A 24,535-nucleotide genomic window follows, 5' to 3' on the forward strand; every position below is an offset into this window, starting at 1 on the left:
ATCAATTTATTTACTTAATCGCCAATTGTTCGTAAATGAAATGGTTCGATTCGATTGTGAACAGATCAATTGCTGTACAAATGTTTAAAAAAAAGTGAATCAATTCGTTCGTAAAAAATTTTTATTGAAAGAAAAATCGGTCTTCTCACGCGAAATGCGTGAGTGTTTTTTTCTGGCATTCTGCAGGTATCTAGGTAGGTAGGTACTGGAAAAGTGAAGCTTTGACTAGTGACTATACATATATCGTATTGAGAATGACATTGAAATTTGTTTCGTTAAGCGTATACCTATCTAGATAATTGCTGCGATATACGGTACTCATTTGTGTGTTTATTTTGTTTGTTTGCATTACAGAAGCAAAGTGGCGACGGCGTTGTTGAATCGGCATTTACAAATTAACGGAATCAGCGCGGCCAGTTTAGGAGCCCTTCAGCCGCCGGAAATCGGCAGCAAAAGCATCGTTGAACACGATCCCGATTCGAATGCGTTGCGACCCACGCCCAATATGAGTAAAATGAAACGCGAACGAAAGGCAGCTCGTACCTTGGGAATCATTATGAGCGCTTTTCTAGCTTGCTGGTTACCGTTTTTCGTTTGGTAAGTACCACCACACCACCACACTACGCTCTGCCCTTAGCCATCAAACATTTTTGCATTGACAAACGCACTACTCCTTGGAGCTTACGTTATACGAGTATTCTACAAATTAAGGTTATGCTACGCGAATGCGCAGTTTTTTAAAAAACTACGAGTACTTTCAGAGTTGCGACTGAATTCTTTTGGAATTTCGAATCGAATTCTTTTGTCGTAATTTCAGAGGATCTTGTACCCTTTGAATGTGACTCAAATTTCACCTTGCTCAAAAATTTTGAAAAAGCTCGATCAACATTAGGCATAGGTCATTCCACGTCAATTGGACCAAGAAGTGGTAGGTGGGTTCGGCGATTTTTTTGAAATTTTTCCTGTGAAAAGACCTTCTGAAGGGATGACCAATGGCGCAAATCGCAGTCCTCTAGCCCATTTTTAACGGCAGCCAGGGGGTGTCAAAGTTTTCAGTGAACCTGAAATATCATCCATTTCAGCAGTGGATTACTCGATAACCGCGATACCTACCAAAATGGAGCTTTTTCCCATAGTTAGGGGCTTTGAAAGGATTTTTGGTGATATCATAAAAATCAGTGTTGCCACTTTTTTTCGTACAAAAAATTAACTCGAAAAGTTTCAAAACGTAGTTTTCATATCGTTCCGACTCTCAAAAATTCTGAAAAAAATATATTATGGAAAACTGATCATGCTGAACAACATATTAAAAAATTGGGATGGTAACTTGTCGCAAAGTCGATTTGAAAAAATTTAAAGTTTGCGAAAAAATGTGATTTTTTGATTTAAATCATGAAAAGAAGTTTTGATTGGTAAAGTTGACCCATTTGACTCCTATTTTTACATATCTGTTGAAAAAGTTGAAAAGCCCCTTTCACTCGATAAAATGAACTCATCACGAAAAAATCAAAATTCGAACAAATTCAATTTTCAATTTCAAACATCAAAAAAAAGTTTAAATTTATTCAGTTGTCTTATTTTGACCTCTTTCTGACGTATTTCATGAAAAAGTTGATAAAAATCACACTTACAGCAATAAAATTAAAATTTGTTTATTTTTTGAATTTTTTCGAATTTTGATTTTTTTGTGATGAGTTAATTTCACCGAGTGAAGGGGGTTTTTCAACTTTTTCAACAGATACGTAAAAATAGGGGTCAAATGGGTCAACTTTACCAACTAAAACTTTTTTTCATGTTTTAAATAAAAAAATCGAATTTTTTCGCAAACTTTAAATTTTTTTAAATCAACTTTGCGACAAGTTACCATCCCAATTTTTTAATATGTTGTTCAGCATGAACAGTTGTCCATAATGTATTTTTTTCGGAATTTTTGAGAGTCGGAACGATATGAAAACTACGTTTTGAAACTTTTCGAGCTAATTTTTCATACGAAAAAAAGTGGCAACACTGATTTTTATGATATCACCAAAAAGCCTTTCAAAGCCCCTAACTATGGGGAAAAGTTCCATTTTGGTAGGCATCGCGGTTATCAAGTAATCCACTGCTGAAATGGATGATATTTTAGGTTCACTGAAAACTTTGAAACCCCCTGGTTTTTGTTAAAAATGGGCTAGAGGTCTGCGATTTGCGCCATTGGTCATCCCTTCGGAAGATCTTTCCACAGAAAAAATTTCAAAAAATCGCCGAACCTACCTACCACTTATTGGTCCAATTGACGTGGAATTACCCGCCTAATAGGGAGTGTAGTCCAGGTAAGCATTTAGGTACGAGTACTAAAGCGGCAATTCACCTGTGGCGTTGAGTTCAGATTCAGATTGCATTAAGATTACAGAAGTGCATCAGTCTGTGCGAATGGCTGCGAATAGTTACCCGTATTAGTTGACTAACGGTTTCAAATCAGCTTAAATAGCGTTAGCTAGAATGGAATTTGAAAATTTTCGAAACGTTTCGGTCTGTCTGCTGAATATTTAAGAACAAGTAGGCAGTCCCTAACTCTGTAGGTAGAGGTACATTACATTATTAGGCACCTAAGTTGTTGTGTAGCATGTTGTGCTTGATAAGTTGGCTAATGTACCTACTCGTATATAACCTAAGTGGTAGGTAAGCCAGATAAAGTTGATGAAGGTTGCATGTGTTTCAGGTACGTAACGTCGTCGGTCTGTGGTTCGGCATGCGATTGGCCGAGATCGTTGATGGTGATTGTATTCTGGATCGGATACTTCAATTCCGCTTTAAATCCGATTATTTACGCTTACTTCAATCGGGAATTTAGAGCGGCTTTCAAAAAAACATTGCAATATTGCTGTTCGAACATAATGCGCTGGATTCCAATTAGACGGCGGCGCGGTAATACTCAAAGCGTGGTGTTTCGTAACAATCGAAACCAAGAGCAAGCCTATGTACATAGTAATCAATCTTCGTTAATCGAATCGCAGCATTATTCCATTAATAAAACCAACGATATTTGCTGCAAATCCAAAGAAGATATCGAACTGCATACCGAAGTTGAAGATGCAATTTAACCTAGGCTATAAGCCGTAAGCCCTAATTTACCCATTTTTGTACAAAACGTAATAAATACTTACTTAATGTAAGATGATAGGTAATACGTTTATGTCTTACACGTACGAGTATTTATGGAATGAGTAGGGTCAGTAGTTTGCCAAATAACGAATTAAGTAGGTAGGTAGGTGGGTAATTTTTTATTATGTCATCATTCCTAGATTTCAGTACCTAGGTACATATTGGGAAGAATCATTGAAAAAATTCTTCGAATCGCGAATCGTTATAAATACTTTTGATTTTAAAATTTATGCAAATTCTTCGCTTTTTCGAATTGATTGCATGACTCGATTTCAAAATGAAAAATGAAATAAATCATCTACTAACTAATACCTAAAATAAATCACCAGAAAATATACCATACCTAGAAATGAGAGAACTTTCTAAAATATTTACCTACCTATTTTTGTTTTTCCAATAGGATAACATCAAGACGTAGAGGAGAAGGTACAATTATGGACCCCCCCCCTGGTTTAGTGTACAACTACTAGCGCTACGGTCATGCTGCGTACTAAAAATTATACTAGTAGTAGTGTATGTAGTATCCATGATCCAAGTACTTATTTTGGATCCATGCCATCGACCTTTTATTCTCCTCATCTGGACCGCGATTTGAAGGGTTCATTTTGATGCAAACCTCCCAAATCGAGTTTGTAAAGAATGCCTCTGAGCATTGCGCGAACTCGTCTCTTACCTTACCCCACTTACCAAGCGTACGATCATAATCGCATGTGGAAGGTGGTTATCTCCTTCCACACGCGATCATGATGGATTAGGACCATACGTGCGGTAAGTGGGGTAAGGTAAAAGACGAGTTCGCGCAATGCGCAGAGGCATTCTTTACAAACTCGATTTGGGAGGTTTGCATCAGATATTTGCTTGAATTCCGATTGGAATCGCTGTCCAGATAGGGAATAAAAGGTCGATGATCCATGCATACTTGGGTGTCTCTCATCAGCAATTGTTTTTTTTTGCGCATTATTTTCTTCCCAGTGGAAAATTTTACAAGTTTTTCATTCGGTAATTCATATCAACTTCAAATAAAGTATGGAAAGAAAATTATTAGCAAAGTACTTAGCTTACAATGAGTACTTTCAAAATATACTTTCATATTTGTCTTTACTTCAACTGATTTTCATAATTTTTTTCATTTTTCATAAACTGAGCCGATTTTTTGCATGGGTATAAATATGGACCCCTAAATTTTTTTACCTAATTTTTGATTCAATAATTTTTAGAATGTTGAGAAACCCACGTAGCACTGATGAAATCGTCAGTGGCCTCGACAAAAGTATCGACATGATTTTACATGATTGTTGATTGAAAAAAGTCCAAACATTATCCACAGAGGGGTTAATCTAACTACATGTAAGATGATTGATTAAAAATTGACACTTTTTTCAAAAACTATGAGTCGTCATTGCTGTCTACATTTGTATCTACAGTCATGTGTCATGTGTAAGATTTCAAGGTATTGTAGTGATACCTCTGTAGACCCATGATTGATATCGAAATTCAGGTTGTCTTGTCGATCCGAAGTTGATGTCGACTAATAAGATAGACAAACGCATCTACAAAATTTTGATTTTGTATAGTTACTTTTGTCGATCTAATAATTGTCATAAACATTGGCATCGGCAAGATGACCTGAATTTCTATATCAATTATAGGGTCTACAAAAGTATCTACCCACTTGACAATAGATTCGCTGATAAAAAAAGCCAGTGTAAAAGCCGGCTCAAATATGACAGTAAATTTGCCATTAAAAAAACGCCAGGAAAAAATTGGCTGCTTTTTAAATACCTAATGCATTAAATCGCTGAATAAAAACCTGAAATCTACAAAAAATTTCCAGTCCAAGCGGGGATCGAATCCAGGACTCCCGCTTGACAATCCATTGCTCTAACCACGCAGCTATCATTGCAAGATGAATATTTCTGTTTTCAAGCGGTATACATGTACCGCACTTTGTACTTTTATTCAATTTTTTAAAAGGAAGTTGTGAAAACCCATTGCGCATGTGCACTAAAATCGGTGAATAAAAAACAGCTGATTTGTGAGAACCGGCAGTTCGGCAAATAAAAAATTCTGCCATTCGCTGGTCAAAAACGGCTGTTTAAATGGCTGTTTTTATAAAAAAAAGTAGCTTTTTCTAACCGGCGTTTTTTCCACGGAAAATTTACTGTCATTTTTGCGCGCCTATTAAATGGCAAATTTACAAAAATCAACCGGCATTTCGGCTTAACCGGCAAATCTCTTGTCAAGTGGGTACAAAATGTTGTCATCGAGTAGATACTTCTGTAGATCTTGTAATCGACGGCTGATGTCGATTACAAGATCTAGAAAATATTTTTAGAAATTTCGAAGTGTTGCCGACTCATTTGTCGATATCAGAGCTGACAAAATACAATAAGAAAAATTTTCCAAGTCCAAAATAAGATGGACTGAATATTCTTTTAAGGCCTCTCCACTCAACAGCAGCAATGGTCTAGTGGTTAGAGAACGTGGCAGAAGTAAATGGCAACCTAGGTTTGATCCCTATCCAGGGCAACTTTTTTTCTTTCAAAAACATTTTTTAGGGTGAAAATACTTTTGAGAATAATTTTACTTGAATCAAAAAAAGAGTTTTGGGCACATTTTACACATTTTTCGATCAAAATTTACTTCTTTTAGACTCAAAAAAATGACACCTATGTTCGAGACATTGTCAAGACAAAAAATGGAGGGAGACACAGTCGATTTTGATATCAACTTCTCACTCGTCATTTATCGACATTGGTGTCAACAAATGTCGTGTCGACAAGTGACGGATTAGAGATCTCGTCTTTTCCATCAACTTTGGCATCGCTTGTGCTACGCAGGAAGTGTTATTAACAAAGAAGACAAGTCCGAAGTGTCAAAAATGAGACCATGATTTTTTCATTTTTCATCAACTTAGCCAATTTTTTGCATGGGTATAAATATGGACCCGTAAATTTTTTTTCATCTAATTTTGATTCAATGGTTTTTAGAATACCGAGAAAAGAAGACAAGTCCAAAGCATCAAAAAACATCTTTAAATAAATTTTTGTACAATTTTCTGAAATTTTTATTCATTTTTTGAGGGGGTCCATACAGGGTGGACAGAAATATCGGGTACCCCTAAGAAAGTTTTTCATTAAAAATATAGGTTGGCAACGTGAAATAGATGCATATGATTGGTGAAATGTTATCTATCCAGTCTAACAACCAATCATGTGCTACCATTATTATCATTCACTGTGACCAACCGAAGTATTTAGCAGAAAACTTTTTTAGGGGTACCCGATATTTCTGTCCACCCATTTGTACCCGAGTCCATATTTGTACCACTTTATGTCACTTTTCTAAATTTTAAATTTCTCCGTGGGTTTTCAACAAAAAAATTTTTTACACAATGTACTAGAGTCTTTACTCTTTAACCTTTTGAATGGTATATTCGAAAAAAAAAATTTGATAATTTTTTCTACCCTTTAAAGCCGAAAAGCTAGAGGGGGTCCATATTTGTACTTTCTCCTCTAATACTAACCTAAGTAACAATACTCAGAAAGTAAGAATATCATCTTTATTTTGTTTTTACCTTTTACTGCTGATGATGAGGTTTCTCTGTAACATTTTCTCAAGTTGCTTTTGATCAATAAGTTTAACAAAATTGAACGTATAATGATCCAAATCAATTATCGAAAACAAAATTTAAAAAAACAAAACAGAGAAATTTTCTCAAAAATGATTTGAAATTGGGAATCATTGATGAAAACAATGGATGAAACTACATGCGTACTGCTATTGGAATTCTATATACGTATAAGTCCAGTTCTATCATCTAGAAACCACTGACCCTACATGGTCCTACCTACGTACTACTTATATGACACAAAAAACGTGTACCTGTAGGCAGTATACCTACCTACGAGATTGTATGTATTAATTACCTATTACTACCCTTTGTACCATTGCATTGTACCTAAACCTGTAATTATGTATGTATATGTACGTATCTATGTTTCTCGTTTTTGTTTTTGTTTTTGTTTTAGTCTTCTTTTCCTTTCCTTACTCTTCCTTTCTTCTCCTTTCTATATATTTGTTTTCATATCTTTTTTCTTTTCTGTTCTTTCATTTTGGAAAATCGTGTGTACGTGAACTGAGTATTAGAGGGTAGAAGCACAAGTTTCAACGTTATTCTGCGTGATAAACTACGATGATCTCAATATTTTATACGGTATATTTTAGGAAAAATATATAATTGAACGACAAAAAAGCTGGTTTGCACGACAATCGCCCGGCCCGGATGATTAAAGTTGATACAGGTACCTATCGTATTTCTATCAACAGCAATAATTTTAGGAACAAACAGCTAATTTTTCACACTTAATGATAACCTTTTGCCAACAAAATAGACTACCTATTTGAATATCAAAGAAAATTGCTTTCAAAGGTACCTTATTGGACAAATAGTAATGAATGGAGAGGTCGAGTTGAACTCTGCTTCTGAATCCTGAACATGGATTTTTAAAAAATGGACCTCCGAGCCCAGATACGATTACGACAACATAAAATCATAAATGTAAATTCTGCAAATAGACACGAAAAGTATAGAGGATAAATATTTGAGAATTAAAGTTAGGTAAATTTTTCAATATGCACAAAGAAAAAAAAATGAATTAGGCATAGTATCTTCTAAAACTTTTCCTAAATGTTCATTTGTAAACAAACTTGTTACTAATACAATTTTTTTGTCGCGAATGCATCAATAAGTATATAAGCCTCATCGTTTCTGTCGTGCGAACCTGCTTTTTTGAAGTAACGATAAATCGTACTCTATATTTTATTCGTTTTAAATCGTATTAAATCCTAAGTTAGCTAATAGGATTACTTTGTAACTTGCATATATGCACCTCGCGTGGCTCGCCACTAGCGTTGCGCCGCGCCGCGTCTCTCCCCGGTCTTTTGTCACCGATGCCATCTTTCATTACCTAGGTATTACCTATATACTTATGTACTTACATTTACCTAATACAGATTATGCATTTTTTTCAACTCGTGAAATACATTTACCCAACAGTTATGTAGGTATTCGGATCTGGAAAAAAAAAGAAAAAAAATGGAACAGAATCAAAAAGTACCTACCTATGTTGAAAGTTGAATGCAACTTCGAATCTCTATCAAATAATTTCATCGAGTATACTTTTACGGAATTGCCCGGTTCTTTATGCGATAATCACGAACACATTACCTTTTCTTTCGAAATCCCCTAATTTTTTTCAGTTTTCCCGAAACAAAACACCCTGACGACAAAAACTACCCTTCTCACTATTTGTACGCTTGTTCAGTATAACGATACCTGATACCCGAATAAATATAGGCTATAAATACAGATTGAAATGAAATTTGTAATTCTGGAAAGTTGAAAATTTCTGTCAAGAACTCTGAGCACTTGTCGTAGGTACCCTTCTCTTCTTTTACGTATCGCACTTCATGACGAGATAGTGGGCAAGAGATATTCTCGAATCTGCGCTTAAAATTATTTATATCAAAATATAAATTTAAAAAGTTAAAAAAATTCTCCATCTAAAACATATTAATCTTCTCGAGAAGTATTTTCCCCCTTCGTTTCGTTTTCGTTCGTACATACGTTGTTTTTTTGTTTTTTTCAACTACAAAATACAATTTTTTTTATTTGCTATCGTCGTTGTTTTGTACTAATATGTATTATCGATTAATTATTGATGTGTTATTGAGAAAATATTGTCGCTCAGTTCCTATTAAATAGTCGAATTTACATTAAAAATACTACATACTTAATTCTTAATTATTTTATAATCGTATTGATTTTAATGTTACGGTTGTATTATTTTCAATTATTCTTATAATTTCCACTGTCCTGCGTAAATCGTAAACTGTCCATTTTAAAGAAAGCGTAAAATGTAACGGCAAATTAAATGAAAGAAAAAAAACTACCTATCGATTGTAAAATTGTTTGTTCATATACGATCAGAATTATATTACACGCGTATAAACTGAACAATTGTGTGCGTGATTATTGGCCCATAGATATATACGAGTAGTTAGCTGACACTTGGTCAATACTGTGACTGTGATCGGTACATATAGGTACATCTTGCTAGCAAAGAATTCAATAGTTTCAAAAACTACACGAAGAAAGATTCCTTTTATTTTTTTAATTTATGGAAATCACTGGAGAAATAATATAAAGTTCAAAGTGTCTTAGATCGGTAATCGAGCATTTTACAAAAAAGTTGAACTTTCAGGTATGTACAGAAAAGCTCGATTGATTAAAACAAAAAATGAGCCCGACGTGATCAGCGATGCCTAATTAGTAATTAGTAATTATCGACCGCTTGAACGCCCTATTGGCTTCTCACACCACGTCGCTGTCGGTACGACGTACGTGTATTTACGGCAAACTGGTTATGCAATTTAATTAACACTTAAGCAGGCTGTGTTAATTAAATTGCATAATCGGTTTGCCGTAAATTCACGTCTACAATTTCGAGTCCAAACGAAGCGAGATCGAAGACCAACTAATATTTCAGGCACCAAAGTTCATTTATCGAGACTTTGGAAATGTTTTGTCAACTTTGAGCCGAAGATTTAAAAAAAAAAAAAAAATTATCCTAATTCAACCACAGTGGGCTGTGAGCACCCTCAAAACGCCTGTAATTTAAAAACTTACAATGAATCCTAAAACAATGGTACAGTGATATCCTCCCTTATGTTTTTGGGGTCGCAGAATACGAATTTGACAATATTTTTTGTAGGGGGAGGGGGTGAGAGGGTGGAAACTTCAAAATTTGACAATATCGATGTATGATATGTCGAAATGTATGTTTTCGAGGGTGTAGATCACGAAACTGACAATATTTTTTTCGTAGGGTTGAATGGTGGGGAGTGAAGGGGGTAAAAACGGTGAAAAATTCAAAATTGGAGTACAATGACGACTGTGTGATATGTCGAAATGTACCAAGTATGAATAATTCAACTGAAAGTAAGTACTTACTTTTCATAAATTTACTCAATTTTAGTTTTTATAAAGTAATTATAGAGGTGTAATTTATGTTAAAATCTCGTTTTTTGCCTACTCTGTTGCATAAATTGGAATAGAACAAATTTTTGCACGCAGATTCACGGTAAATTCCAGTGGCTGGCAATACTTAAGATAGTGTATATCAAGATGTTAATTGCCATTTTTGCCTCAAAGTGCCCCGGCGACCCGGCGACCTCCACAGTCGATTATAGTGAAAAATCTTAGTGAATTTCGTTAAAATGTTAAAGGAGAAGGTACAATTATGGACCCAGGTACAAATATGGACTCTACGTGGTTTAGTGTACAACTACTAGCGCTATGGTCATGCTGGGTACTAAAAATTATACTACGCGTAGTAGTGTAGTATCGATGATCCAAGTACTTATTTCAGATCCCTGCAAACTTGGGTGTCTCTCATCAGCAATTGTTTTTTTTTGCGCATTATTTTCTTCCCAATGGAAAATTTTACAAGTTTTTCATTCGGTAATTCATCAACTTCAAATAAAGTTTGGAAAAAAAATTATTAGCGAAGTAAGTAGCTTACAATGTGTACTTTCAAAATATACTTTCATATTTGTCTTTACTTCAACTGATTTTCATAATTTTTTCATTTTTCATTAACTGAGCCGATTTTTTGCAAGGGTATAAATATGGACCCCTAAATTTTTTACCTAATTTTGATTTGATATTATTTTTTTAGAATGTCGAGAAAGTGTAATTAACAAAGAAGACAAGTCCGAAGTGTCAAAAATGGGACCATGATTTTTTCATTTTTCATAAACTTACCCAATTTTTTGCAAGTGTATAAATATGGACCCCTAAATTTTTTTTCATCCAACTTTGATTCGATGGTTTTTAGAATACCGAGAAAAGAAGACAAGTCCAAAGCATCCAAAAACATCTTTAAATTAATTTTTGTACAATTTTCTGAAATATTTATTCATTTTTTGAGGGGGTCCATAATTTGTACCTACCACTTTATGTCACTTTTCTAAATTTCAAGTTTTTCTGTGAGTTTTCAACAAAAAAATAATAATAATTTACACAATAGATATACTAGAGTCTTTGGCCTTTCGAATGGTATATTCGAAAAAAAATGTTGATAATTTTTTCTACCCTTTAAAGCCAAAAAGCTAGAGGGGGTCCATATTTGTACCTTCACCCTTTCTACACCTTGGAAAACGTACATTTTTACATATCACACTTCATTATTGTCAAATTTTGACTTTTTCACCCCCTTCATCCCCCACTATTCACCGCTGCAAAAAAAATGTAGTCAAATTCGTGATCTACAACTTCGAAAACATACATTTCGACATATCACACATCATTATACTTAGTCAAATTTTGAATTTTTCACCGTTTTTACCCCCTTCATCCCCCATTATTCACCCCTACGAAAAAAATATAGTCAAATTCGTTATCTACAACCTCGAAAACATACATTTCGACATATCACACATCAATATTGTCAAATTTTGAATTTTTCACCCCCTTCATCCCCCATTATTCACCCCTACGAAAAAAATATAGTCAAATTCGTTATCTACAACCTCGAAAACATACATTTCGACATATCACACATCATTATAGTCAAATTTTGAATTTTTCACCGTTTTTACCCCCTTCACCCCCCCCACCATTCAACCCTACGAAAAAAATATTGTCAGATTCGTGATCTACACCCTCGAAAACATACATTTCGACATATCACACATCAATATTGTCAGATTTTGAAGTTTCCACCCCCACCCCTACAAAGAAATATCGTCAAATTCGTATTCTGCGACCCTAAAAACATAAGGGAGGATATCACTGTACCATTGTTTTACTTTTAGGATTCATTGTGAGTTTTGTTTTTGAATTACAATCGTTTTGAGGGTGCTCACAGCCCACTGTGCGACGTACTTACGTGTATTTACGGCAAACTGGTTATGCAATTTAATTAACACTTAAGCAGGCTGTGTTAATTGAATTGCATAATCGGTTTGCCGTAAATTCACGTCTACGAGGAAGTTATCCGAATCAGCAGGACAATTTCGAGTCCAAACGAAGCGAGATCGAAAACCATCTAATATTTCAGGCACCAAAGTTCATTTTTCGAGACTTTGGAAATGTTTTGTTAACTTTGAGCAGGCGAAGATTTAAAAAAAATAAAAATTTATTCTAATTGAGCTAGAAAGCTGAAATTCGCTACGTACCCTACTTTTCACCTCCCGAATCGATTGGAAGTGGTTTCAACTCGTTTTGAGCATCTTCTAAAAGCTCGAGCTAATTTTTGGAAACAACGATTTTTGCAAAATATTTTCCAATCAAGTTGGCAAGTTTGAATTTTGTTTCTGAATTACTCGTTCAGTCTTATAAACCGATTCGAATCAGCTCAAATTATCCAAACACAAAACCGGGATGATTCATGCGTTTCGCTGCGATAAAAAAACATCAATAAATTCGCTCATTGAATTCGGAACATTGAAGGTTTAAGCTATACGAGATATAAGAGTACGTTTGTGGCACACCGTATACCTACACTCCTACAGATACGCCAAATAAATCTATCGCTCAACCTGTAGGTATAACTTATGAATAATATCCACCGTTGTTATCAAAAGAAAATAGGTAGATAATGATTTATTTCTTCACCTTGGGCGACGCGACTACAGCTGCAGCGTTCTTTTCTACAATTGAAAATTGAAACCCGGAATTCTGAATTGTAAATTTCTTATATTTTTCTTCGAATACCCAATCGCGTATATGTTCCTTTCTACACCTTTACGTTCTTTTACTTTTTTATTTTTTATTTACCGGTAAGACGATACGGTTTAGACATGTTCTGTTTATTTGTGGTGTAGGTAGATACCATAGAAAAATGCTTGATATTGGGAAGGAAGATACACTTCTGATACATATTATACTTACCTATATGCAACCTTATGGTAGGTATATTTTTGTTTTATCGTCAATTTCAATTATTCTTTTTTTTCTCCATAGGTACCTAGTAACTTTTCAACAAAAAAAAAAAAGGAAGTAATTAAGTATTTACTTAATCTTCGTAGTTATTTTTTTCAAGCAAAAAAATGTATGTATTTTTTTCGATATTATTAAAATCAAAATAGAATAACATTGAACGAGTGAATTGGTAATCTACAATGCGGTATAGTGTGAAATGCTCGGTAATTCTAGGTATACCTACATTTTAAGAAGTACGCAAGAAATGAAAAGGCTCTCGGCTCTCTAATTTTTCGGCGAAGCAGGTCGGTTCGTTATCGACGGCGGCGGAGGCTCAATTTGATACATCGAAACTGGTGTTAGAGTTGCTTTAGTCATAAGTAAAATGCAGCATTTAAAGCATATGCAGAATAATAAGAAGCCGATGAAAGTTCCTAATATATGTAGAGCCAAAAATTGGTACCAATTTAACGATCCTATCGTTTCAGCCAAACCGGGCTTGGGAGATGTAGAACTTGTGTTTGAATCTGCAGCATTGGCCGTCGATGTGAGTTCCGTTGGTGCAGCATCTTTTCCCATTAACAACATGAGCACCACATACGCGTACGTGAAAATAAATGAAGGCGCGCGACTTCTATAAATATTATAGATAATCATTTCAATCGGGTGTAAGACGCTTTTACAATACTTTAATTTCACCGTAAGTATGAATGAAAACAAAACAATTCAATTTGTACACTTTATGCTCGATCATTTATCATTCAAAAATGCGTCTCAATTATACGCGATAACATTTTGTGAGAATGCGGCCAACAATTTATGAAATCACTCTAAAATTTGATTTTTTGGCAACTGTTGGCCCATTGATAATTAATTAATTATATATTTATTTAATTCTTTTAAAAACAATATCGCACTGCTTTTCAAAAGTCGAGTAGCAACGAACGATTACACTCGAACAAATGAACATTTAAACAAGGAACGTAGATGTTGAAGAGCTAAAAGAAAAGAATAAAACATTTACAGAATACCTCGTGTAAGTAAAATAGGTACCTACGTTTGACTAAAGATGGGTAACTTTCTCTAAAAACTTGTGGGTATTGAATTTTGCCTATCTATGGCTCAAGCTGTACCTATCAGGTAATTTTTCCCAACAGCTTGATGCAATTAAAAACTTAAAATGCAATCTAAATAGCAAAATTATAAAATTATCGAGAAAAAACGAATTACGAGGGTACAATTTTGGTTTTTGGTTGGTAATGAAACAAAAGTTGAATGTTTGAGTGTTCCTTGGTCTTTTTATCATGGCCAAACTTTAGTAAGCTTAGAAATGATGTCTTGAACAATCAGCATCCCTCTTCAATAGCTTTTTTAGTTTTTTCCCTATTATTTGTTTTCTTTAAGTAATATAGCATTATTTTGTCGATTTGGAATCAATTATGTGACCCGGAAATTTATGCGAAGAATTTCACAAAAATATTTTCCTTTCATTATTTATATCCTTTTACATTTATACTGTGGGTATAAAGTTGATGCGTATTTTTTTTTCTTTTTGCTTTCTTAAAAGTAATGGGCCGATATGGATACCCAGTAATGAACTTATTTCTTGTCCGTACTACAAAGCTGAGCTGCTCTAATGATGCCGTGTTTTTTTTTCTCGCTTTCTTTCCATCTTTTTTAATTATTTAATGGCGTGATGCGAAAAATGATACGAGAGCTTGTTATTATACAAGTAAGTAGGTACCTATAATGATTAGGCGTAGAAAAAACCTGCCAGATCTACGCTAAACATAACCTAGGAATATCAAGAGCTCATCATTGACTAACTAAATAGGTACCAAATTTTTAATTTTAGATGTGAGTGAATCAATTGGATAATGACACCTAATGAATCGTACCCATTTCTGATACAATTACAACTCAATAAACTTCAATTTTCACAGAAATTGGTGTGACTAGTTTCAATTATCAGAAATCAAATTTTCAACTCATAAATAATGGGTTTTGGGATAATTTTTGCCATTTAGAGGTGGTTTATTGAAATTCAAGGGTTGAAATTTGAAAAACTGAAGTCAGATTTGAATTCAGTACCCTCGAAAACCTAACAATCGATATACATGACGATTTTTATCATTTTTACAAAATCAACCCCTTACAACCCCTCGTCCCTTATTTCAACCCCTTTGAAATTGTCAAAAGGAAAAAAAATTCAATCTTCACTGAAATCTGTGTAATTTGTTTCGATTCTCAAAAATCAATTTTTCAACTCATAAATTAGTTTTTGGAACAATTTTTGACATTTAGGGGTAGTTTTTTTGCCATTAAGGGATGAAATTTGAAAAACGAAGGTCAAATTTGAATTCAGCATCCTCGAAAACCTAACAATCGATATACGTGACGATTTTTATAAATTTTTTCAAAAACCACCCCTCACAACCCCTCATCCCTTGTTTCAACCCCTTAAAAAATCTCAAAATGAGAGCGTAATTTCAATTTTCATAAAAAGTTTGTATTAGTTGTCTCCATTATGGAACATCAGTTTTCTGACTCCTAAATGGTTTTCTTGGGCGATTTTCATTTTCAACATTGGGAGTAGTTTTTCACAATCATCCCCTATTTCAATTTTCAACCACTCCAAAAATCACATCACTAATAAATAATTTCAATTTTCATTTCAAAATAACGATATGCATTTTCTAACTCATAAACAGATTTTCAAGTCTATTTTGCTGTTAGGGGTAGTTTTCTGTGCAAATAAGGGTTGAAGTTTGAGAATTGATAAAAAGTCGTGTGATATATCGATTGTTAAGTTTTCGATGACGCTGATCACGATTCCGAAGCCATTTTTGAATTTAGAAGAGTTGTTCTCTGCTTTTGGAGCAAAAAGAAGCGAAAGCAGATGGTTTTTTGAGCTGTTATCCTACTTCGAAGCCAAATTCACGAATCCATCTGTCGTTAAATTAGCAATTTCTGCCTACTGCCAAGAGTGCCAAGGGACTACGGACTAATGATACCTACCTTCCAAGCGTTTTTTTAGAATTTGGTTTAATTTTAGGGTTGAACAACTTGAACATGTCAATTGTCAATGTCATTGTCAATAATGAGGAAGAGTAGCTGAAATTTTACTCCGTCTCTTCACTTACAGCAGTTACAGCAAAACAGCCAAATTTTACCTTGAAAAAAAAACTGAATTTTTGCATAGGTAGGCAGGGCTGGTGACCGAAACGATCGTTTTGTTCCGTTCCGTTCATGAACAAATCACTTCGCATTTTTACTGTTCTGTTCCGTTTTGCTCATCATTTTTGTGTCCCGTTCTGTTCTGTTCTGTTCTGTTCTGTTCTGTTCTGTTCTGTACCGTTCCGTTCCATTTGTTCTGTTCTGTTCCGTTCCGTTCCGTTCCGTTCCGTTTGTTCTGTTCCGTTTGTTCTTTTCCGTTCCGATTCAACAACGGGGGGGGGGGGGTATCCTACCTGGCAGAAGTTTTTTTGAACTAGACAAAGCTACATCGAATCATCAAATGAGGAATGAACAAACTAACATGCAAAATTTGACACCATTCAAAATTCTGAAAATTTCAAGAACTGAAGTGCATTTTGTTTTTCATTTTTAGATGAATTTTTTAAACTCAAATTTGGTCCCAAAATGAGAAAAAAATCAAAATTTTACAAAATTCTGAAAATTCATCTAGAAAACCAAAAATTGGAATGTGCTACTTATAGGTAATCTTGTCCCGCCGAATCAATTGAAAATGATTTTCAGCCATTTTAAGCAATTCTGCATTTTCTGCTACCTTCCAGCAGATCAAATTTTACCAAATGAAGATGGAATTTGGAAAGCTGAAATTCACACTATCCCCCCCCCACGCCCCATTGCAACCTACAAGTTGGCTTGGCTGATATTGTAGGTAGGTGATTTCTAATTTGTTCCGTTCTGTTCTGTTCTGTTCCGTTCCATCTTTTTTTCTGTTTTGTTCTGTTCTGTTCAGTTCAAGAACACTTCGTTATCTTATTTGTTCTGTTCTGGTTTTGTTCATTTTGTTCTGTTCCGTTCCGTTCTGTTCTGTTCCGTTCTGAATAAATTTTTTCCTGATTTGTTTATTGTTCCGTTTATTTGTTCCGTTCTGTTCCGTTCCACCAACCCTGTAGCAGGGATCGCGGAGCGGAGCGGAGGTGGAGGCCCGGAGGCCCCCGGAGGGTACCCTTTTTTTGCCTTGCTCCGGGAGCAGGAGCCGGAGCAAGAGGTACTTGAAATTTTTTTACTGGAGCCGGAGGTGGAGGCGGAGGTACTTACAAAAAAAACCGGAGCCGGAGCTGGAGCCGGAGGTATTTTTTTTCAAATAGCCGGAGGGGAAGGCTCAAAACCCCCCCTCCTTCACCTCCGGAGGCGGAGCTGGAGGGCAGGAGCCCCCCGGAGGGTACCCTTTTTTGGGCCTTGCTCCGGGAGCCGGAGCCGGAGCAAGAGGTACTTGAAATTTTTCAAGTGGAGCCGGAGGTGGAGGTGGAGGTACTCATGAAAAATCTCCGGAGCTGGAGCCGGAGCCGGAGGTATTTTTTTTAAAATTTTGGGAGCCGGAGCTGGAGGTGGAGGCACTAGACCCCCCCCCCCCCCTCCGCGATCCCTGCCCTGTAGGTAGGTAATCATGCAATATAATGTAATGTAATGTACCAAATTGAATTAATAAATGATTATAATGAACTCATAATGAACTATGAACTATGAAGTCGGAAAAAAAAAATTTAAAAACTCAAAAACCTGGACGAAATAACGAATACTTTTTGTACACACTGCTTCACGCAGTCACGCATTTAGAAATAACGCTACGTCATTCAAAACAATCCATACAGACAAGTTACAACAATTTTTTTGATAACGTAGTTTCATTGAAAAAAATTGCTGATGAATAATACGAATGTACGTATTTTTATTATCGAATTCAGTCGCTCAATATTATTGAATGGAAAAAATGGTGAATAGAAATTTCGCAGAACCTTCCAATGCTGTATCAACGGCTCGTCAAACCGCCTTAAACTTGGAAAATGATAAGAGGAAATTGGAGGAAGAATTGAGAGAATGGCTCGCAATCATAGAGAAAGTAACGTCACTGATTTATTATTTGCCTTATGCGTTGTAAAGCGAAAAACTACGTTCTGTCTAAACATTTGCACACTATTTTACAGAACAACACTGATATGAATGAAGCATTGGTTGATGCTGAGGGATATCCGAGAGCTGATATAGACGTATATCAAGTTCGACATGCGAGGCACAAAGTGATTTGTGAGTGCATATTTTCAGTGTTCACAAGTACCTATCTGTTCCATATTTTCATGGATTTTTAATTTCAGGTATTAGGAATGATCTGAAGAAAATCATGATCGAAATAGAAAAATGTCTTCATGCGATTCACGCTGAAGGTAGTTTGTCAGTACAGATGGAAAGTATGGATGTTGAAATAACCTCGGATACTCCTATTGCAAGAGTGACTTCCATAACAGCTGGTTCTCCATCAGACGAAGCGGTTGGTTTTTTAGATAATTTCCTTTTTTCAAACACTTTGGTTACAACTCAATAATTTATTCTTTTTTTTTTTTGGTTTTTCAGGGACTACAAGTTGGCGATCTGATAACTAATTTTGGTTCTGTAAATAGCAGTAATTTCAATGGACTGGCTGACATTTCCAATATTGTGAAGCATTCAATTAATCAAATTATCAAGGTTATTGTTCTTAGAGACGAAGTAACTGTTAAAGTGTACCTGAAACCGCATCTTTGGTCCGGACAAGGAGTATTGGGTTGTGTAATTCTACCTTTCGAAAGCGTTGAAAGATGAAAAACCACGCAGCTCTCGCAAAAACCAATATTTTCAACGATTGAAAATTCCATTCAAGCATTATATGGAAAGATATACTTAAGGTTTACTTATTTTTGTTGAATTAATAAAACGTTGTAATTTAAACAAAACGTCAAGTTTATTCGTCGATATCGAGAACAAACATCTGTAACATTAATCGTATAAAATAAAGAACTAAGATCGCGAATCGCAACTCCTGAAAGTACAGTTAACGTTTAGGCATCCAGACTTTCCTTCTATAGTTGAAGTAATAAAAGCACTGTTCAAAACGTGTTTGCATTTTTTTCCACTTGAGTGGTTTAGCATGAGGCAATACATGTTTAGTAGCATTCATCCTCAGCCTTAGCATTTCTAATTCAGTTCCTTTGAAACCTTTCAACCAATTAGGAATATTGTCAGCCAACTTCAACGGATGCATTCTTTCATCGCCTGCAACAAATACCAAATTATTGATCAAAAACAGAACAAAAAATAGGTACTTGAAAATGTACGAAATACAAACCTAAGATATCAATATAATCATTCTGGCCGAAAGTTCTTCTCGGTTGATTGAAGGCGTCTTTTGGTCTGTATATTTTCATCGCATGGATTCGACCTAAATTTCCTCTGGGCAGTAATCCGCTGTAAAAGTGATTATCGTTGTACCCATAACGAAAAATTCTGGTAGGATCCGGTTCGGGTTTCCAATAACGAAAGCGATGAAATGCTGTTTGTGGTTGCCATATCTTTCCGATGGATGTTACCGCTTTTATACCAAAATTATTCATCTGTAACAGTACATTACATCATTCAGTAGTGAATATGAATCATGTAAATCTATCGGCTATTTATAGTATTGAAAATTGTTTTATAAAATGATTCTTAAATTATTTCAGAAGGTTCGTGATCATTACCTGTAGGCTGACCAAACTCACAATAAAACGAATAGATAACAAATTGCGTTATTCACATAAATCATTTGGGTCAAGCTGCGGAGGATAATATATTAATCGAATACCATAATTATCTATGTTACATTATTTAAAAAATAAATTTTTGATCCTTAAAAAATGAAAAATTCGCCTCTCCGTGTTTTTAATTCTTATCATACTCTGACAGACGTACCTACGACGTATGACGAATGACGGGACGGCGACGACGTCATGTCACGGCTCATAAAATGTGGTAACGTAACTTGAAACTTACTTTTATTCGCTGAATTTCTGAATTCAAATAATTTAATTTAATTTAATTTATCGTTGATTAAATTTTATTCCATCTTCCAAGTTCCGACGAACTTAAAAGTTGAACATTTTCAGAAAAAAATCCATTTCAAATTTCCAACTTCAACACTCGGTAGGAAAACCCACAACCCACTCAAATTCGAACTTATCTAGCAGTTAGCGTTAGCACAACATTTAAAATCAACGAAAACCATTGAAAGAATTGAGAATTCCCAATCGAACAACAAATTAAATTCCTACAGAGAACACGATTTTCAAAACATTATTTTATTTACATCAACGAAGACGATTTTTCGTTAAAGTACATATTGGAAGCGATTATCTGGACGTTGCACGATTCGCTCATGTTCAACTTCTCTATGGGTAGGTATGGGAACACGATGTGATATTATCGAGAAAACACGTTCACGTAGGAAATATTATTTAAGCGATTTCATTTATATATGTACAAGGGCTAAAATAGAGTCATGACTAATAAGGGAGGAAAAAGATCTTATATAAACAATCAAACAAAAAAAAAATGCAAGGTGTTTTGATGAAAATTTTCAATATCAACAACAGCTTTCCGCAGATAGGTAGCACAGCATTTCAAGACACGAACAATAAGATCAATATCAAAACATTCTTTATACATAAATCACATTTAAACTAGATTTATTTCTTCAACAAGTATAAGCAACATTTGGATCTTCGACGGATTCTTTACTTTTGGAATCGAGGTTCGTGTTCGTTAATCCTAACTGATTGAGTAAAATTTTCGGTTGCGGATCACGACCTCTGAAACGACGAAAGACTTCACCAGCATGGCAGCTTCCTCCGAACGCGAAAAAGGTATCTCTAAATCTACGAAGAAAAAAACTCGAGTTGAAATTTCAAGCCAATTCTTCACGCGAACGACAGTTTGGAAAACTTATATATGTACCTGATGCCTAAATTAGATTCGTCAGTTTTTTCATCGAGAAATGCTTGATACGCGTCAGCTGCCACCATTTGCGACCACAAATGAGAGTAATAGGCAGCGCCCCAGGGACCGGAAAAGATATCTACATATCGTACCGGATCGCTGTGATATTTACTCATTGGAAAGATGAAATGATCGTCCCACATTTCTGGTAGCATATCATTCCAGAATTTTTGGCTGGAAAACAATAATCGGGAATTATCTTCTGTACAGAAGTAATGACAATTTGCAAATATGTACATATAATGCAGAAGGCTTACGTTTCAGTGTGCATACGAATATCCAGCTTCGCTTTGTATATTTCTTTGCACATTTTATAACCAGCTAAATGATTCTTTACACCTTGCAAATCAACTTTATCGGTGATTTTATCGCCAGTGTCGTAATGGCCGTGGATACTATCGAACGTTTCAGGATCATACACCCTGTTGAGAAATTTTCACAAGTAAGTAATTTGAAAATGTCTAACAAATCATTCCATTAAATAATATTACGTACCAATTTTTCATGAATTCGCTACAAATGCCAACTGCGTCGTATTCTACGAAATTCAAACCAGCCACATCCGCATACGACGATTTGCATAGCAAGTATTGTAAATTGTGTCCAAACTGAAAATTTCCAAAAAATTACAAAATTCGTTAAGACTAAAATTGATTCGTTGCTGAAGTTAACCAGACAATACCAGTGTAAAAAAACCTACTTTGCCAAACATAGCGCACACTTCGCTGAAAGACATCAAAGATGGTTTTTCATCACTCGGTGGCGGTAAATTCATCAAAAAAGCGGTCAATGGTAGAACACGTCTCGTAACGCGAGATGCATTTCGGATAGAAATCAACTGTACATCACCCTCGAGGACTCTCATCTTATTGTCTCTATAATATTTATCAGCGCGTCAAGTACATAAAAAGTAACTAATAATTAATTTTGATGAATTTTAACGCGAACAAACCTCGAATACAAATCAAAATAGAATCCAGCAACCGGTTTGTCGCCATCAGCTTCGTAAATATAATAGAATTTCACATCCGGATGCCAAACATCCGTTTCCTTCTGCTGTTGTATTTTGATACCAAATAATCGCGAACATAAGTTAAATAAGCCATCGACAACTTTATCCGCGGGCAAGTAATTCCTTAACTTTTCATCGTCGAAACTGAAATAAGGAAAAAAATTAACAGATATTCGAAAAACAGTTGGAAAAATTAAATGCGACGACTCACTTGAAAATCGAATACTTAAATTTTCTAGACCAATACGGGAGATCCCATAACTGTAAAGGGTACTCGAAATTATTAGCATTAGCGAAGTCTTGAAGAGCTAAAATTTCTTCCATTTGAGCAGGTTTCGCTAAGGTTATAAAAAAATAATAATTACGAATACATCGAAAATAAGAAGCGTTGATGAATTGTTGAAAATTTGTCATTTACCAACTGCCAAAAATGAATCTAACGTATTCCGAATATTCTCAATACTTCCTGCCATTTTCGTTTTTAAATTTGCCTCGAAATGATTTTTATATCCAGCAACTACCGCTAATTCGTGCCTAATGAAAATGTACCGACATAAATATCAAATTTATTGACGAGTAGATCAATAATCAAACGTATGTATTACCGCATAAAACGAATTTCTTCGAGGCATACACTGTTCGCCAATTCTCTATTTTCTTCGACCAGAGAAGCGGCTTTATCTTCTGCGTTCCACACTAACCATCGAAGATCACGATCTGGACAATATTCCATGAATTTATCGCCGATATTGAAATTCAATTTCACAGTCCATGGTCCTTCGATTGAATCATTTCTAAGGAACGGATCCATTTAAAAACATTTATTCAACAATGGAAATTCATAGTATGTATGTAGGAGTAGGTAAAAGATGAATAAATTCTCACCCAGCAGTACTCATTAATTTCAGAACAGATTTTGGAAAATCTCGAACGATCATCGAGTCGTCAATTGTTAAGAAGAACTGTGCTCTCGCGGCCTACAAAGCAAAATGAAAATACTTATCTATCAGTAAACCTAGTAAAATGGTAATCAAAAGCATTGGACATAATAGGAAAAACGATAAGAATTCACAAATTCGACTTATTTCATCTTATGTCAGTGTTCAATAATAAGATTACATAATGTAAAAACAAACGAATACAAACCTCGACACGAATTCTAAAATGATACTGCCTATCAATAAGTTTCTGAGTTTTAAGTTGCCCGATAGTTCTGAATCTGGGTTTAGCGTCTAGAAGAGATAAATCACCTTCAACCACGTGCTTTTCAACCAAACGCGCTTGTTCTTCGGTAACTTTGGATTTATCACAAGACTGTAACGAAAATATCAAATTTCATCATATAAAAACGAAATGAAAACTCGCGTATGTAATTTCTTCACTGAAAAATTACCTTGCAAGCTCTATAAAGACTTTCTGCTTGAAATCTGACCCCTCTAGCGTGCACTCCTCTAGTGGCTAAACTAAAATAAGTAGTAGCTGGAACTAGGTTCGAATTGCCTAAATATAAAGTTTTCAAGAGACCCCATATAGTATCAAACGATGAAGTGACTTTTTCCAAAGGATCGAGTATGTCTTCAAACAGATCCGGATACAAATGTGGAGTTTCTAAAGAACATAAGTCAATGTTTTAGAATGTCAGCTTCAAGCGTGCCGGAAAATCGTAAAGTCGGTGAGCATTACCTTCCAATTTTCTGTCCATATTGCGTACAGAACATTCGTAATCGACTATTTGTTTACCCATCATGGTTCCGATCTTGTCTGTGGATAATTTCGAGAAAGCTGGTAAGTCTTCGTGAACGGATAATAGTTTTTCGGCTAACTCGGTATCAACTTCGGGTAAACTGAAATAGAATTTGACATTAAAGTTTGTCTTCAAGAATGCTGGTAACTGATAGCATATATGAAAGATGAACTTACAGTACAATATACGCGGAGCGAGTCTGTTTGAAACTCACATTAATATGCCTTTTATAAAGGCTATGCAAGCCGCGTGAACATTTGGATGTCAGCATTTTGAAGTTGATTTCACGGAAAGATTCACTTATGACCAATACATATTCATTAAATAATGGATGGCCTCACCCGTACTTCACAATTTGAAACTTAATAATAACCGTAAAGTATATACAAATTAAAATATAATCATCAGAAAAAATCAATTTAAAACTAATCTGCGATTTCGAAAAACTTTGATAATTTTTGATAATGTCAAAAAAGAAGACAAAATCAGTGTTGCCAACACATTTCACAATATTTCCGATTTTCTCCATGTGGTCACGTGCTCACGTTGAGTTTCTCGCCACAGTTACAGTTATGTTACAGTTTCTGTTACGGACCGAGTCGAAACGTGA

At 35.1% G+C, this 24,535-nt stretch overlaps 4 protein-coding genes across 8 annotated transcripts in view; 2 read left to right on the plus strand and 2 right to left on the minus strand.

Annotated features, from left to right (window-relative positions):
• The window catches only part of LOC135839796 (octopamine receptor beta-1R-like), a 342,285-nt gene extending 333,119 nt beyond the window's left edge, over positions 1-9,166 (plus strand). For all 5 annotated transcript variants that reach the window (XM_065356004.1, XM_065356003.1, XM_065356001.1 and 2 more), the window contains 2 exons: positions 355-597; positions 2,702-9,166. In XM_065356004.1, the coding sequence (XP_065212076.1) occupies positions 355-597; positions 2,702-3,083 (625 nt within the window). In that variant the 3' untranslated portion in view covers positions 3,084-9,166. The remainder of the gene's footprint in view (positions 1-354; positions 598-2,701) is intronic.
• An 8,816-nt stretch (positions 9,167-17,982) lies between these two features.
• LOC135839799 (26S proteasome non-ATPase regulatory subunit 9) lies at positions 17,983-19,092 on the plus strand. Its single transcript, XM_065356007.1, has 4 exons — positions 17,983-18,224; positions 18,310-18,409; positions 18,478-18,650; positions 18,734-19,092. Exons 1-4 carry the CDS (start codon positions 18,087-18,089, stop codon positions 18,959-18,961), a joined length of 639 nt encoding a protein of 212 aa, XP_065212079.1. The 5' UTR covers positions 17,983-18,086; the 3' UTR covers positions 18,962-19,092.
• Positions 19,082-20,072, minus strand: mRpL51 (mitochondrial ribosomal protein L51). The gene is made up of 3 exons (XM_065356008.1): positions 19,876-20,072; positions 19,485-19,749; positions 19,082-19,411 (listed from the first exon to the last, which is right to left on the minus strand). The coding sequence occupies exons 2-3, from the start codon at positions 19,747-19,749 to the stop codon at positions 19,191-19,193; spliced, it is 486 nt and encodes a 161-aa protein (XP_065212080.1). The 5' UTR covers positions 19,876-20,072; the 3' UTR covers positions 19,082-19,190.
• Positions 20,073-20,813: 741 nt separating this feature from the next.
• LOC135839798 (uncharacterized) lies at positions 20,814-24,386 on the minus strand. The gene is made up of 14 exons (XM_065356006.1): positions 24,102-24,386; positions 23,865-24,025; positions 23,575-23,789; positions 23,328-23,495; positions 23,067-23,158; positions 22,787-22,975; positions 22,600-22,715; positions 22,393-22,519; positions 22,122-22,325; positions 21,870-22,044; positions 21,665-21,777; positions 21,427-21,591; positions 21,128-21,343; positions 20,814-21,048 (listed from the first exon to the last, which is right to left on the minus strand). Exons 1-14 carry the CDS (start codon positions 24,194-24,196, stop codon positions 20,868-20,870), a joined length of 2,217 nt encoding a protein of 738 aa, XP_065212078.1. The 5' UTR covers positions 24,197-24,386; the 3' UTR covers positions 20,814-20,867.
• Between the last annotated feature and the right edge of the window lie 149 nt (positions 24,387-24,535).

This window comes from Planococcus citri, chromosome 3, assembly GCF_950023065.1.
Source record: "Planococcus citri chromosome 3, ihPlaCitr1.1, whole genome shotgun sequence".
Taxonomy (NCBI): Eukaryota; Metazoa; Arthropoda; class Insecta; order Hemiptera; family Pseudococcidae; genus Planococcus; species Planococcus citri.